The sequence below is a fragment of the Cyprinodon variegatus genome, unplaced genomic scaffold (genome assembly GCF_000732505.1).
Source record: "Cyprinodon variegatus isolate N-32 unplaced genomic scaffold, C_variegatus-1.0 Scaffold137, whole genome shotgun sequence".
NCBI lineage: Eukaryota > Metazoa > Chordata > Actinopteri > Cyprinodontiformes > Cyprinodontidae > Cyprinodon > Cyprinodon variegatus.
The window spans coordinates 1,390,359-1,405,236 of NW_015150590.1; the positions used below are offsets into that span (position 1 = coordinate 1,390,359).

The window sequence follows — 14,878 nt, forward strand, 5'->3', positions numbered from 1 at the left end:
TGGTGAACTTTATGATCACTTACTCATTTCTCATTGCTACCCTCTTGCTCGCTCGTTTTGATTAAAACCACATCCACCCACTCAATACGGTTTCACAACTGTGCTTGAAAATAGATGCACCCAGGAAAGCTGCAGGTTATCAGATCACCATCACTGGAAAATACGGCTTCGAGTAGAAGATGCTGATTTAAGAGAACTTAAGGACGACCTGATTTCCAGTGATGTTTTGCAGCTGCAAGACAGAGAAGGGTAGCCGCTTGTGGGCTTAGCCTATAAATACAAACACTCCATTTTCATAATTACAGAGTGAGGCCAGGAGCCGTCTGGACAGAGGGGCACTGCAAACCCTCATCAGGGAGCCCTTAGACTCCCTTTCAGATGGGTAGAAATTATAGTAGGACATCAAAGCGCCTTAATACTACAATTACACATATTCACCCTGCACTACAGTTTCAAAGTATCCAGGTCCATGCTTTATATTATACATATGGTGTCAGTGAGCATTTGTATCTCCTGCATGAAGGACTGCATTGAGAGCTGGTATCAAAGCCAGATGCCAGTAGTGAAAAGATGGATGACTGCTTTCAAGAAGGTTTTAAAACCTCCCTGAATGATATGGTCACGGACATTTAATGTGAGAACAACAGCTTTGCCCCCTAAAAGAAAATTTCAACAAGTAGATTTCAACCTAAATGTTTCCATGTGCAAGAGTTCATATTTTTTAACAAAAAAAGAAAAAGGGGGAAAAAAGGGGAAGCATATACCGAGTCAAAAATATCTATACTGAGAGATGCAAATGTATCACTCTCATTTCACTTTTCTTTGTTCTAATATCAAAGCATAAACTTGAAAATAGAATAAAATATATCCATGGTGAATTTTAACATATTGTGAATAAAATCCCTTACTTTAGAACAAATGATTGGTTTTAGTTCTTCCCATTGGAAAACGTGTGAAATGACTACAATTTAAACAGTTTTAATGTTTATTGTCTTTTTCTTTTATTGTTCAGCACTTTGATGAAAAACTTGGCCTTAAGGTGGACCTTATAAATTAGATTTTACTTTGGCAGGACAAAATAGAAAAAAAGAGAATTTTGCACACTATCCACTCATAATAGATATCATATTCTCTAAGGTTTTACAAAGTGCCTTAAACCATTTCTTTCTGAGACCAATTTAATATATCAAAACTTCAATGAGTTTTAAAACAAAACCAGAGAGCAGAGGGTTGAAATAATTGGGGATTCTCTCTAATCCACACCAGAATAAAGTGACATGCAGGGTAAAACAGCCTTATTAATATTGGCTTAGATATTCATTACTGCTTGCACAGTGGTCTAGATGTTAGCACTGTGGCTGTGCAGCAAGGAGGTCCTGGCTTTGAAGCCCAGCCAGGGTCTTTCTCTAAGTTCTCCTCAGGTATCCTGACTTTTCCCACAAATTCAAAAATAAGCACCTTAGGTTAAAAGGTCTAAATTTCCCTCAGATATGAGATTTTGTGCAAGGATCCAGCACATTTGTGGCTATAGGTCTCAACACTTTTTTAGTGTTTAGATGGTGTTGAAACAACTAGTGTCCAACTTATTTTTATTTTTTGAGGTTTTTTCTACAGTGGCTGACAAGAAAGAGGGTATGAGAGAGAAGGAGAGACATACAGCAAGGGACAACAGGTCAGATTCAAACCCAGGTTGCCCACATCGAGGACTAAGGCCTCCGTACGTGGGTCGTGCGTGCTAACCACTGTGCCACTGAAGCACGCCCATAGTGACTAACTTTACAGCATTTAGCAGAGAATGAGGTCACTGAAGAATATAAAGAGTTTCTATCCTCATCACATCTACCCTCAGCATGATGCAACCACTATCATGTTCAACAGTTGGTACTATGTTTTTAGGGTGAACACTTGGCCTTGTGCTTTAAAAATGCAGTCTTGTGCACCAAATGTATGTTTTTAAAAACCTTCTGAGTTGTGTGTTGTAATTATGTGTATCAAGACAAAACATCAAAATCCTCAAAACACGAAATTAGCGTCAGAAATGTGTGAACGTAAACTTAACACACAGTCAGCATAAAAGCAGCTGTATTGTTTCTGTATGCTACCGGTATATAACTTCCACTGCAGTCAAACAGAGCTTCAACATCATGCTTCCACCACCATGCTATACAGGTGTAAAAACTTCTTTTTTTAACATTATTTTTGTGAGAGGGGGGTGGGGATTTTTTTTTTTCTAATTTTAAGTGGGTGTTGCACATTTTAGAGCCTTCATGTACAATTTCACCTCGGTTGGGAAAAGTGAAAGTAGTGGTGTTCCCAGTTTGTTTTTCACTCAGTAATTATTCAAATAAATCTTATATAGCCCTTATTGTTCATTTATTAATATTCTATAATTGCATTTTCCTATTAAAGCTGTCCTTTTTTTTGCTTATATTGATGAAGAAATGTTCATTTTCCAGGAATGTTATAACTCAAGTTTATTAGGTTAAAATTTGTTACATTATTTCAGAAAATCAAAACTCAAGATAATAGATTTTTTAATAATTACATATATATACTTTGCAATATTACAGCTTAGTGTTGATATGTGGATAATCTAAGGCGTTGTCACATGTATTACATGTCCTATATTGAATATGCAGTACATTCATTATGTGCCAAATAGACCTGATTAATAATGGAGAGCGATAAGAATGCATTTGAAAAACCTTCCACATTCATAGACATGTCTTCACAGAAAAAAAAGAACAGGTAAAAGTTTTTTTTTTTTACCTGTCAGCGAAAAAGCAAAGTCAGAAAAATAAATGTACTTCTGTAGTAATAAGTAAATGAGAAAAAGTTCATGTAACAGCATTAGCATAAAAAGAGAGGGTTTACACTTTTCCATTTTATAGAGGCTTTTAGTTGTATGGGAGTGCAAGTTTGTCACATCAAACCAAACCATTGGTCAAAAACAAGCTGCTCACATCTGAAGGACTGAGAAGTGGTTCATTAACGAAGGAATATGCCAATGATTATCACCAGCTTTGATAACGTTTCAAAACATCTTCAATTCTTGAACCCGAATGCGATAAACAGTGGAGATGAAAGCTTAAATAATTAAATCAGGTGTAATGACAGAAAAAAAGGATGTTATGATCTGACCAAGTCCTTCAGGACAGCTTAGTATTTCAGGCAGGACTTGCCTAATCCAAACCGTGCTCATTTAAGTGTAATTTAATCATAAAGTATGGAGTGCACAAAAAAGGTTTCTTTAACCATCTGGTACTGGACAAGCTCAACAATCGCAGACCAACAGAGTGGCTGACGTCTTCTGTTTGAGTTTTCTGCCTAACTCATGGTTATGGAAAACAGACTTCAAAATGCATTTTACTTCATTCTTTGACTTCATACATAAACTGTAAAATATTCCCTCTTTGGCTAATTTGACTTGCCTGTTATATTAACATAGAAAAGAACCATATGGATGTGATATTCAAAACACTGAGGATGCCTTTGTCGTCATAGTATCAGAGAAAAGTCTTCCAGTGTTTATGTTGCAAAGCATTATGGTTAGCAGTTAGATAAAATGGCTGTGAACGGCTCCAGTCGGCGAGACTACAATGAGATAAATACATCTTCCTGGGCTCCCCCCGCTGAGTGCAGCCTCAGACAACTCTGGAGAGATTACTGGAAGCGTGCGCCAAGACGACGATGATGACAGAGGTGGGAAGATGAGAGTAGGGGCTAAAGTGTGTTGAGTCTGTGCTACAAGTGCCTTTTTTAATGCTGGCAGAGCTGCGCCACCTCCTGTAATCAGCTGTTTAAGGTAAACAAACTAACAAGCACAAGGTGGGCGGTCATTGGGAGTAAAAAGAGTTTACAAAAATGGCTGGTGCACAGACACATGGAAGTTCAAGCTGTTCCTTTTTGATGCAGCTCTGGATCAGCGTTAATATGTTGAAGGCATGGTTGTATTTCAGTGTTTAAATAAAAAATAAAAATAAAATAAAAAATCTTTTTTGGACACATAATACACAGGAGAATCCGAATTTTCAGTCAAAATATTTAGAGATGCACCAAGAAGGATGGCTGGTAAACGGGTTTTCAGCTTGACCGGCCCTGGCCAATCAGAGGCTGGTGAGAAACTCGGAAATCTGTTTATTCACTGAGTGAAATCAGGATAAGAAGCAGCTATCAGTATGTGCTGATGATATGGAAACCATTATTGATGGGAAAAACGCTTTACAAAAAAAAAAAAAAAAAAACTTGAATTTTTCACTCCATGTGGCTGAAAGAAGCGAGAGACGCCAAGATTGAATCCAGACAGAAGGTTGAAGGAGTACAACCAGTGAAGAGTAATCAAAGTTATGCATTTAAGATACACAGCAACAAAAAGTCCTAAAGAGAAAAAGTATTTTGTATGAGAGAGAGTTTCAGCAAATAATAAGAAGGCTGACCGTCTCTTTAAAGATGTAGATTCGGAAATTTACAAAATCATTTGGAAGTGTTTCAGTTTACGTTCTACAATTTCTAGGCTTTACACAGAAACTGCTATTGAAACAGTGTAAAACAACACATCTGTAATGCTTATCTTTTATTTCAAATTAAAACATGTTTAACAGTAACTGCTCTCTCACACATACAACCTCACATACAGTAGGTTCCACTTCCTTTACCAATAAATTATCGGAGGAAAGATATAAATATGTAGTTTGCATGCTATTCCTTAATCCTTGACCTGCTAATACTGATTACGATCATTTTCTAAGGAACCTTAAGGCACAAAAGTTTACAATAACTGAAAATGGGCGATAAATTTGGGATTGGTGCATCTCTAAATTGACAGAAAGTTTACGTCAGGGTGGTTAAATAAGACAGCAGAGCACTTGGGAAGCTCCCATAATTAGATATTTACATTAACCAAGTCATAATGATGACTGCTAGTGTTAAGAAGGAAATCCATGCTACTGTCTGGTAAGGGTTGTAACAGCACTGTTATGGTAACTAAGATGGCAATTTTATGTCATCATTGACCTGGGACGCTTTACGCACAAAGAGATGATGGGTACTGTAGCTCAGGGTTTGAAGTAATTATAGATAATGTGCTGAACCTAATTTTGACTCTTCTTAAAGGGTTTACCCACCAGGCCGGCTGAGAAGTCAGCAGTGCTGGGTAGCCTGTAATGTTTTTGTTGTGTGGAGCTAAGCTCTGAATTCTCCCTGTTTAAAGTTGGTGTTTGGAAGCTGTACCTTTAATGGTTTGAAATTTAGAGTCACTTGATGAGAGTCCAGTCATAACAGAAGAAACACAGGTTTCTTAAACCACTTGGTTAAAAAAAAGAAAAGAAAAAAAAGAGGGATCTGAGGTCATGAGCCTGTAAACGGAGAACGGAGGACAGTTAGGTGGACGGAGAGCTGAGCTGGCCGTCGTCCTGCTCAGGTGTTGGAAGCGTCGGCCTTGCTAAGAGCGATGGCCAGCTCCAGATCCTGCTGCTCCTGCAACCGCAGCCTCATCAGCCTCTCCTGCTCCTCACGCTCGCTCTCCCGCTTGGCCCACTCCAGCTGCTGGTTCTCACTTCCAAACTGCAGCGGACAAACAAACATTAGAATTGGGAAACAAAACCAAAAAAGAAGAAAGAAAAAGAAAGGAATGTGGTTGCGGCTTGAGGTTCAAATGTCAACACAGAAACAGACAAATCAGGGAACAAAAGCAGATGTTTCTAAACAGGCAGAAAGTCAAGAACGACGGACATTGTGTAAAATGATGAGCAGCGAACGGCAATAAATTGGTAAACAATTAAGGCCCAATTAAAACAGATGCAGAAATGATTAATCAGTGCTTTGTAAAAGTACTAATAACCAATTAAAGTTTTCATTTTGTCACAAAAATATAGAAAAAAAATTACACAAATATTCAGAAAGTGTTGCTTTACATTCAAAATGCTGTGTGGGGTGAAGACTAAATCCTCTTCGTAAGTCTGATCTGAAAACTCTGATCTCAACACATAGACCAGGAGTTAAAGATGATGGAAGTCAGGTCTTGATGTGCATATGACTTTTTTTTAGGGGAGAAAATACAAATCAAGCAAAACCTGCTGCAAAACTGGAAGAACACGTTAAAGGCTGCAAAAGACTTCAAATTGAGGGCTAATCAAGATCTAGAGCATCAAAAGAGGTTTAATAAGAACTTTGCTTATGTGTTAGTAATGAACCAGACCTATATTAACTTAGAAAAACTAGTGCAAATTTACTTTTTTCAATCTATTTAGCAAAGAATAGGCAAATATTTTGGTCTCCAGATGTAAAAGCCTGCTTGGAACAAACCCTAAAACATTTGCCATTTTAACATCAGCAAAAGTTGAATCTACAATTTACTGACTAATAGGTGCTGAAAATAAATTCACACCACACTTTTAAAATTTATATTTGTAACTTCAATTATTTTCTTGGTCGTCACAACTATGTATACTGCATAAAACACCAACATAAATGCAAGTAAAATTCATTAAAGGTTCTGGTTTTAAAGTGACAAAACAGATTAATGATGAGGGTTTTTAGCACTTTTGCATTGCACTAGATTTCTATTACATAAAAAAGCAAACACACCAAAGCTAAAAGCTTAAAGCAACACTTTCAGAAAATAATTCTATGCTAAAGCAACAAATTCTTGGTAATTCTTTATAGATCATGTGCACCCATGATTGACTATATTCAGATTATGTGGTGCAAACAAGAGTTTCACATGCAAAGATGGATCACCACACCTTTTCTTTTTCTTTCTTACCTTCTCAACTTCAGATCCTGGCAGAAAAAAAAAAAAAACAAATAATGCAAAGCTCCATAAAAGAAAAAAAAATCCCTTTTTACAACAATCATGCAGATGTCACATGAGAAAACCCCAAAAGCTGCCATGCATCATCTCTCTATCTGAGAGCATGTCCGGCTGTCATGAAGATAGTGGAAGGCGGTTTACAAAGCGGCAGATTTTCCTCAGTTGTGCTGAGCTCCGAGGCATGTCATGCTTTGACAGCAAATAAGCCTTCAACTTGCCCCTCTTGCACTTAATGACACGAAAAATGCTCTTAAAGCACGACCGGAACAGACAGACGCGTCCAGCAGCCTGGTGGCAGTCACATTTATAAATCCTCACTTTCTGCAAACATGCAAACCCGTTTTTCCATGAAGAAAGAATTCCACACATATCCAAATCAGTCATGCAAACATTTTGCTCTTTTGTGGCCCAACTGTGAAAAAGCTGTAAATGTGGTTAGTCAACAGCCGGTAAACATGTTTGCTCTGAGCATTCGCTGTCCCGAAGTAAAAGACCAAAATGTGGCCCGACAGCACTGGACGACATCTCTAAGCAGACAGCTCTGCAATTCATGCAGTCGGCGTTTATCGGTCCAACAATAAAAGAACACACACAGAAAAAAAAAGACGAGAGAGGACTACACTTACATAACCAAAACCCACAGGACAGTCTTTGGATTCGTTTCTTGGCTGTGCCAGAATAAAAGAATCTCTACCGACACCCTGCCGTAGCTCTGACGCGCTCGAACCGAGCAGATTTACTGGAGGAGATAAAAATTGTAATCAATAAATACCTATAGCATCTTTCCCTCTCATTAGAGCTCCCTTGGGAAAACAAGCTCACACTTAAAAACTGAATGTGTAATAATGGACCCACAAAATATTCACAGGAAGCCAAAAGCTTTGTGCCCACGTTGTTCACAATCGTCACCCTGGGGAGAGCGATAATGGTTCAAGAAAAGGTGTTAACCACATTTTTGAGTATAGTTCACTGATGCATTGATGCTTCAATTTGCACAGAGCTGCTTTTCTGGAACATATGATTGGTAAAAGCAGACACACCCTTTTTACTGTAAGCTGAGGACACTGACAATAATCGCTTGTCACTGGTTCCCATTATCTTCTAAGTGTCAGAAAAACCTAGAGGGCTTAAGCATAATATGTAGAAAAGCTAACCAAATATTTGTCTCATTAAATCCCAATTACACAACCCAACTTGAGTAGGGGATGTAAACAAATGCTGCAACACAACTGCAGACAAACATCTGAGTTGCAGCGTCCTCGAGGACCAGGATTAGTTGTGCAACTGTTTCAGAGATGCAGATATTGAGAGCAGGCCACAAATTTAGGAGTGAGCCTCTCACTTCCCTTTTACATGAGAGGCACACTGCGAGAACAAGCTTGCTGGCAAACTGTGGTTCATCTCAACCCTGTTCCGCGTGGTGAAGCAAAGGGGAACACCGGCTTTCTCAGGCTGTGGCTTCTGCTTAAAGAATAAGTGCAAGGTCACAGCGGAAGGGCATGGCCTGGGAATGGGTTGTAGGTGTTGTATGACTTCACATGAACTCAAAACGCAACACTGTGTAAGAAAGAACCACCATCATCCCAAAAACAGAACTTTAAATTAAGTAGCATTGGTTTGTTATTGTAAGGAGTAAAAAAAAAAAAGCAAAGAAGTTTCCTATTAATATTAGCAACGATGTGAACTGGTTAAATGAGGTTCCCACATGCTGTGACCCCGACTATTCTCATATCTCTGCCAACAGCTTTCCTGTTGACAGTATCAAAACAAGAAACTACTATCTCTGCAATCTTATACCTTAATGAGGAAGTTGTTTTTCTAGCCTGCATTTAGGCCATAAAACACCTTTCTGCCGTAAAAACAGAAAAACAAATGAAGCGTTTATAAAATAGTTAAGCTTTGTTTAGTTTTTCTTAATAAAGAGGCTTTTATGTTGGCCACCTTGCCATGGCTGGGTAGAGTAATAACACATAGAAAACAAACATCCTTTAATTTTAGTACATTAAAGGATGTCTAAGATTCAACATTTGTTTAGTTCAATGTTTTACTTTTAAAGACCCAGATTATTTGAATTTAAGCCCCATAAGACTTCTAAAAAAAAAAAAAAAAATCAAGTCAAATATAACACAATGATTTTTAATTCTGAGGTGTGTCGTGTAATTTGAGTCAAGGTCAAATAAAACGAGCCAAAATCCGGGCATTAAAGATCCACTCTCCCAGGATAAAGGAGTTAGTTGCAGTTGACAGTTTTAGCATCAGTGCTCTTTAACTGAAGTCAGGTTTACTTTGGCAATAAAAGTATTATCAACAGTAATTGCATTCCCTTCATCATTGATGCATAGACTTCTGCATATCTTACAGCACATGAACAGGAGAACAACCTATAATGCAACATCGGAAAAAGGACCTATTTTTGGATGGAGGAGAAAGAATCTGACGTAGAAGAAATTTTTTAATTTGCTGCATCAAATAATGGGTCGTAGATCTGTGCCTGATTCTTAGAGCTGCTGATTTTAGTGTATTTATTGAATGCAACAATAGAAGACCTCCCAGTCATCAATAAGAGCCGATCAAGTGATGGTAGAACCATTTCCCGACTGAGAAACGACTGAAAACATGAAGCAAATAAAGCCAACTGGTCCTTTTTTTTTTCTTTTTTTTTTTTTAAGAAATATAAGATTATATTTGTAATGAGCAAGGAACAAAAAACTGCATAAATTTAACAGTTATTTCATAAATTTAAAGAAAACAAAAAGTTAAGTTAAAATGTGGATTAAGACCTAAAGTTAAGATCATCACATTTAAGACTTTTTAAATAGCTTTGACAGCAATCGCATGAGGATGATCTGAAATATATTGCCACATCAACAGGGACGGTTCAAACAGAAAGTAGGCCTCCTTCTGTGGCCATCTTGGTCCCCAGATAACTTAGTCCTATTGAAATATATCCAACAATGTGAGCTGTGGTAAAGGAAGCTCACGCTGCAGAAGAAGGGATGTTTGACACTGAATTATCAAGACAGAATGAGTAGAAGAAGAGTGGACACAAGAAACTGTGAGCGAGTAAGGGGAGAGATTAGGGAAACACATTAAGTATTAAGAGCAAAGTTTCTTCACATCTTTATATTCTGACAGCATTAAGTGACAAACACACTGATGTACAGTAAGATCTAACGCCAATATTAAAAAAAAAACTCTCATCTGTTAATGTCAAAAAGTGGTATCTTAAAAAATGGAATTACCATAGGGAGGTGCAGGCCGGTTTGGCACATTTTTCTTTGATGGAGGGTCAGGCTTCTGCTCATGCGAGGAATAAAAAACAAGAAAGAGAGAGAACAGAAATAAAATCCGTCAACAATTTTATAAAATAATGAGGACAGCAGATTTCCAAGAAGCCAGCAAATGGTCAAGGTGAAAGGAAAGGTGGAAACCTACAACCTTCAGTGGAATATTCAGCTTTATGGTGCAAGTGATTCACGACTACAGGAGCTTACCTTAGACATGTGACTGAAGTCAGCAAATCCAGCACCCTTTCCTCCGAAGGAACTGCTTCTAAAAGGGTCCGCTTTTGCAAACAAATCTGCAACAAAAGTTTATTTTAATACATCTGGAGCATTTGGTTGCAGACACAGAAGGAGCCAGAAATTGTAATAAGGTTATGCCCCAAAAACCACACGTCGAAATTATCTCCGTATTTTGCTTATTCTGAGGGTTTTTAGGGGGAGGGGTGCCTTTGTGCTATTTTCAGAGCAGAGAATGTGGCATAGCCGTTTAATTTTCCATGAGATTTTCTGTGAGAACCTGTAGAACGGCATTTATTTTTATTTTTTTTGTTCGACCTGACGTATGCATCTGATCAGCTAATTAAAGGCGTCAGTTGGTGTGCTGTTAACCAGAACTGAGCCTGTGTTGTTTTGTTGAAGCCACTTCATTTCCAAAAAAGCAACAAACTGCAGATGGCTGGAGTAAAGAAAACAAAACAAAACATTCTACCATAATCAATTTTTTGTGTGTGCCTAAACCACAAAAGAGCCCATTCACGTGCAGCGTGCTGTTTTCCTTTTACGCGCACTAACTCAGGTCTACAGATGCCTCTGTGTTCCTCAGAAGCATGTGCAGAAGGCGCAGAGCCTTGAACAGCAGCTGCAACCAACTTTAAAACAGCTTCCGCAGCGAACGGGGGCCCAGCACTTCAATGGCAGCAGATACAGAGGGAGGACAGAGGCAGGAGAGCGCCGCTTGAAGGAGTGGCAGTGTGTTCTAGTGTTGAAGGAGCAGCAGTCACAGTTTCTGTTTTGCTTGGCTCCTGAACGCCTCCTGTTTTTCCAGGGTGAGGGGGGAGTATTTTCAGTTGGCCAGCAGTTAAATGTGTAGGTGCTCGGCTAAAAATAACCTGAGACCAGAGGAAAAACTGAAGCCGCAGAGAGTAAAAATTGTTTGCCCCCTTATGCCCCAACCGCCAAAAATAAAACCTAAATCTAACACGTCACCCAGAGAGGCTAAGAATGACTCTTTGAGATGGGTTTGATCCTAACGGTGCCCTCTCAGGACCAGAAGACTGTTAATAGACTCTGAGAAGAACTGAAGGAAAATCTGCCTCTTTGAGTAAAGGGATAAATGTTGGTGTTTTATTTGACAAAGTGATGTCAGGGTTTAAATTATTACACCATCTTCCCATCTTAGTCCACTAAATCCAGCTCAATTACTGTTTTAAATACAAAACACGTAAACTTTTCAACATATTGTCAAAAACTTTATTTTAAAGCCAATTTATGTGATAGACTTAAAAGTAAACAGAGGAAAATTATTATTACTCTTAAAAAAACATTAAAACATGTACTCAGCCTCCCTTATTTTGAAACCCCTAAATTATACCCCTTTCCAACTGGCTGAAAAACCCATTTAAACCCGGGAACAATTGGCTTTTAGTGGCAGTGGGAACAGCTCACTGTCGCGTGTCGACCCGGCTCAAACGACTCGACAAGCGACACGCGTTAAAATCGTCTCAGCCCTGATCGGCATGCTGTGTGAACACCAGAGCTGGGTTGACCTGCTAAATTAAGTGACACCATTGAACGCAACATATAGACGTCAACACACCGCACCAGTCACTTCTGATCTAACAAGGAGAAACAACTCTGTTTGCGTTCCATAAACACGGCCAAGCACTGGTGGGAGGGATTCAGACAGATAGAAGAGCGAAAGAATAAAGAACACTTATTACGCTCTGGCTTCCTAACTTTTTTCTCTCCATTGTTTATTTTCCTGATTTCTGTCGCACTGGTGACATCATCGACTCTATCCCAGTGTGATGGTGTCACCAGACATGCAGCAGCGGGGGGACAGCTTGCCAGCGAGTAGTCAGACTCAGCTTGTTATGAGAGTGGGAATGGAGCCAAATGCCGATTGTCAGCAGGTCAACCCATGTTTGAAAAAAAAAAACATGTTAACATGCCATTTTCAATGAACAAGAGGCTTACGGACATTATAGAACAAACGTCTTTATAAAGACAAAGGAGCCCAGCAGACTGAAGGAAGCTGTGGAGAGGCTTTAACACCACATGAAGCTCCGCTCAGTTTACTGTAAATGCAAAGAGTGTGATACAGCTGAAAACAGATTGTCCAGATACCCTGGGCTTGGCAGCATTTGGATTTCTTGAACAATGTTTAATTTTTTATTTTTTTTTAACACAAGAAGCTAATAAAAAATGCTCGATTTAGTAGTTCCTTATCCAATATTTGCATATTTCTGCACCAAAATGAAACTAGTGCCATGAACACTAATTTCAGTTCCCTCATTTTTTTTCCCTTTCACTAGATTTCAAACAAAAAATGAAAATTAAATAGCATATTTTTTTTCTATAGCAGTTATACACTAAATTTTTTTTTTTTTAAAGGGCAAGGGTGGGAAGATATACTGACAGAAAAATGTTTAGTTAAGCCCTTCACCTCTTTGCCTTTATGGACAAGAGCCAAGAAGGAAGTCATTGTTGAATAAAAAATATATGAAGTCTTATTAGCAGCTTGTCAAAAGTATCGTAGGGGGAGAACAAATGTGGAGGAAGGTGCTCTTTAGAGACAAACACTGGGTACTACCCAGAACAAAGTGACTCTGAGGAAAATCTGGCAAAGCATTATGCTGTGGGGAAGCTTTTTTTGGTCAGCAGGGAAGCTGGTGAGAGAGAATGAGAACATTAATGGAGGTAAATACAGGGAAGAAAAGCTGTTACAGACTTGAGGCTATGGTGGAGCTTCATGCTATAGTTTAGTAACTTAGAGACAGGCTACAGTGGAATGGTTTATATCTGATTTAGAGCTGCAACTAATGTTTTTTTTTTTCTGTGAATCGATGAAGCTGTCGACTTTTCCACTTGAGGAGTTCTAGATAGAGGAATTTGACTTTTTTTTTTTTATCTTAAATGCAAAATTATTTTTTTTTACTCTTGGTATGGTGTTATTTAAAATGCCATTAATTAAAATGTTGCGTGGAGAAGATTTCGATTGTTGTTTATAGTTGTTCTTCTTCTGTCTTGTGTTGGTTGGCAAGCAACTTCCGGAGGGGCATTACCACCAACTACTGGAATGGAGTGTGAATCGGGATGTGCAGCCAGACGGAGATGACGCATTCTGCTCATGCGCTCTTGTTATCAGAGAACCGAGCAAGGGAAAAACCGAGCCGAGCTCACCTCTGGAACTGGTCTGCAGTTAGCTCGGTTCGGTTGTGTCTAGTTCGGTTCAGTTCAGTTTGCTTTAAATTTACACACGATAAGTTATCTCAGTTACTGAGCTCGGAACGGTCTCGGCACGGTTTTTCAAGGGTAGTGTAAATGGGGTATATGTGTTGGTCTATCATTAAAAAAGAAAAAAAAAAATGAAAAGGAGTCACTGAAGATTGTGGTGACATAGTGTGAAAAATGCAAGATGTACTGATTTGGTGCTCTACTGGAACAAGTGTGAGAGGAAAAATATACAAGACCATAAAGATGTTGAGGCACAGAAAAATATAATTACAAAACACAAAGAAAACACTGAAAAGGACGGACAACAAAGAATCGATATGTTAAAGCGGCCAACCTGAATCTTTTGTTTTAGAGCTGTTGGATTTGAAGGGGTCACCGCTCCCAAAGGCACCAGGCTGGAAAAAAAAGAAGAAAAAGAAAATCACCAAAACAATCAAAAAGAGAATAAAAACATCTCATTCTGCAGGTAAAAAGAAGAGCAGTCCAACCAACTACGAAACAACAAAGGGTCGAACCTTGGCTGGCGGTGTGGGTTTCCTACTGAAAGGTTCCCCAGAGCCAAACACGTCTGTCTTTGGTCTTTTAAAAAAATCCTCAGATGAGGATCCCTTGAAGGGATCATTTTCTTTGAAAGGATCTTCACCAAATGGATCTAGACAAATAAAAAGGTGAAACATGAATAATAGAGAAAATGACCAAACGTTGAGATAGTCACCCAAAAATATCAACATCTGAAACCAGAATTATAGATATTCTTAATAAAGACAAATAAACAACAATAACGCACTCCTAACCTTTTAGAAGGTCCGACTTGAACGGGTCTTCTACCTGGAAGGGGTCTGCTGGAGGCTCCTTTTTAGCGCTGTTGTTAAACATGGCTATCCTTGACTTAAAAGAGTCATCCTGATAAACACAAATATATATGCATTTATTTACAAACACTGAAAAAACAATGTTTTAATCCTTCATGTCAAAGCAACAGGAGAAAAAAAAAAAAAAAAAGGAGAGACTAGCGATAGCAGCATCCAGCTGTGGGAATGAGGCCTTGGCCTCAAAAATGAACAAATAAATGCTTTTAGACATGTCCTTATTTATTATCAAATTTCACAAATTTATTTAAAATAATGATGTCAAAGTCAAAAAGGAACAGACACAGAGTACATTTTATTATCAACCACTCAAACCCCTTTTGGCTCATCATCGTAGATACCTGTTCAAAATACCAGTGGAGACAAATGATTTGCAACTTTAATGCCAGTAAAAGTTTTAGGTGAATAAATAACTTTAGACAAGTCTGTGTATTTTAAATTTAGATAAAACATTCTTT

At 38.4% G+C, this 14,878-nt stretch overlaps 1 protein-coding gene across 5 annotated transcripts in view; it reads right to left on the bottom strand.

Annotated features, from left to right (window-relative positions):
- Positions 1 to 2,460: 2,460 nt before the first annotated feature.
- The window catches only part of LOC107085939 (epidermal growth factor receptor substrate 15-like 1), a 28,287-nt gene continuing 15,869 nt past the window's right edge, over positions 2,461 to 14,878 (bottom strand). For 2 of the 5 annotated variants that reach the window (XM_015376632.1, XM_015376630.1), the window contains 7 exons: positions 14,346 to 14,454; positions 14,067 to 14,203; positions 13,886 to 13,946; positions 10,306 to 10,391; positions 10,054 to 10,108; positions 7,438 to 7,550; positions 2,461 to 5,562 (listed from right to left, as the gene is read on the bottom strand). In XM_015376632.1, coding sequence (XP_015232118.1) covers positions 5,416 to 5,562; positions 7,438 to 7,550; positions 10,054 to 10,108; positions 10,306 to 10,391; positions 13,886 to 13,946; positions 14,067 to 14,203; positions 14,346 to 14,454 — 708 coding nt within the window. In that variant the 3' untranslated portion in view covers positions 2,461 to 5,415. Of the gene's footprint in view, positions 5,563 to 6,763; positions 6,781 to 7,437; positions 7,551 to 10,053; positions 10,109 to 10,305; positions 10,392 to 13,885; positions 13,947 to 14,066; positions 14,204 to 14,345; positions 14,455 to 14,878 lie in introns of all 5 variants that reach the window. The other 3 variants (XM_015376631.1, XM_015376633.1, XM_015376634.1) reach the window with 3 other exon arrangements.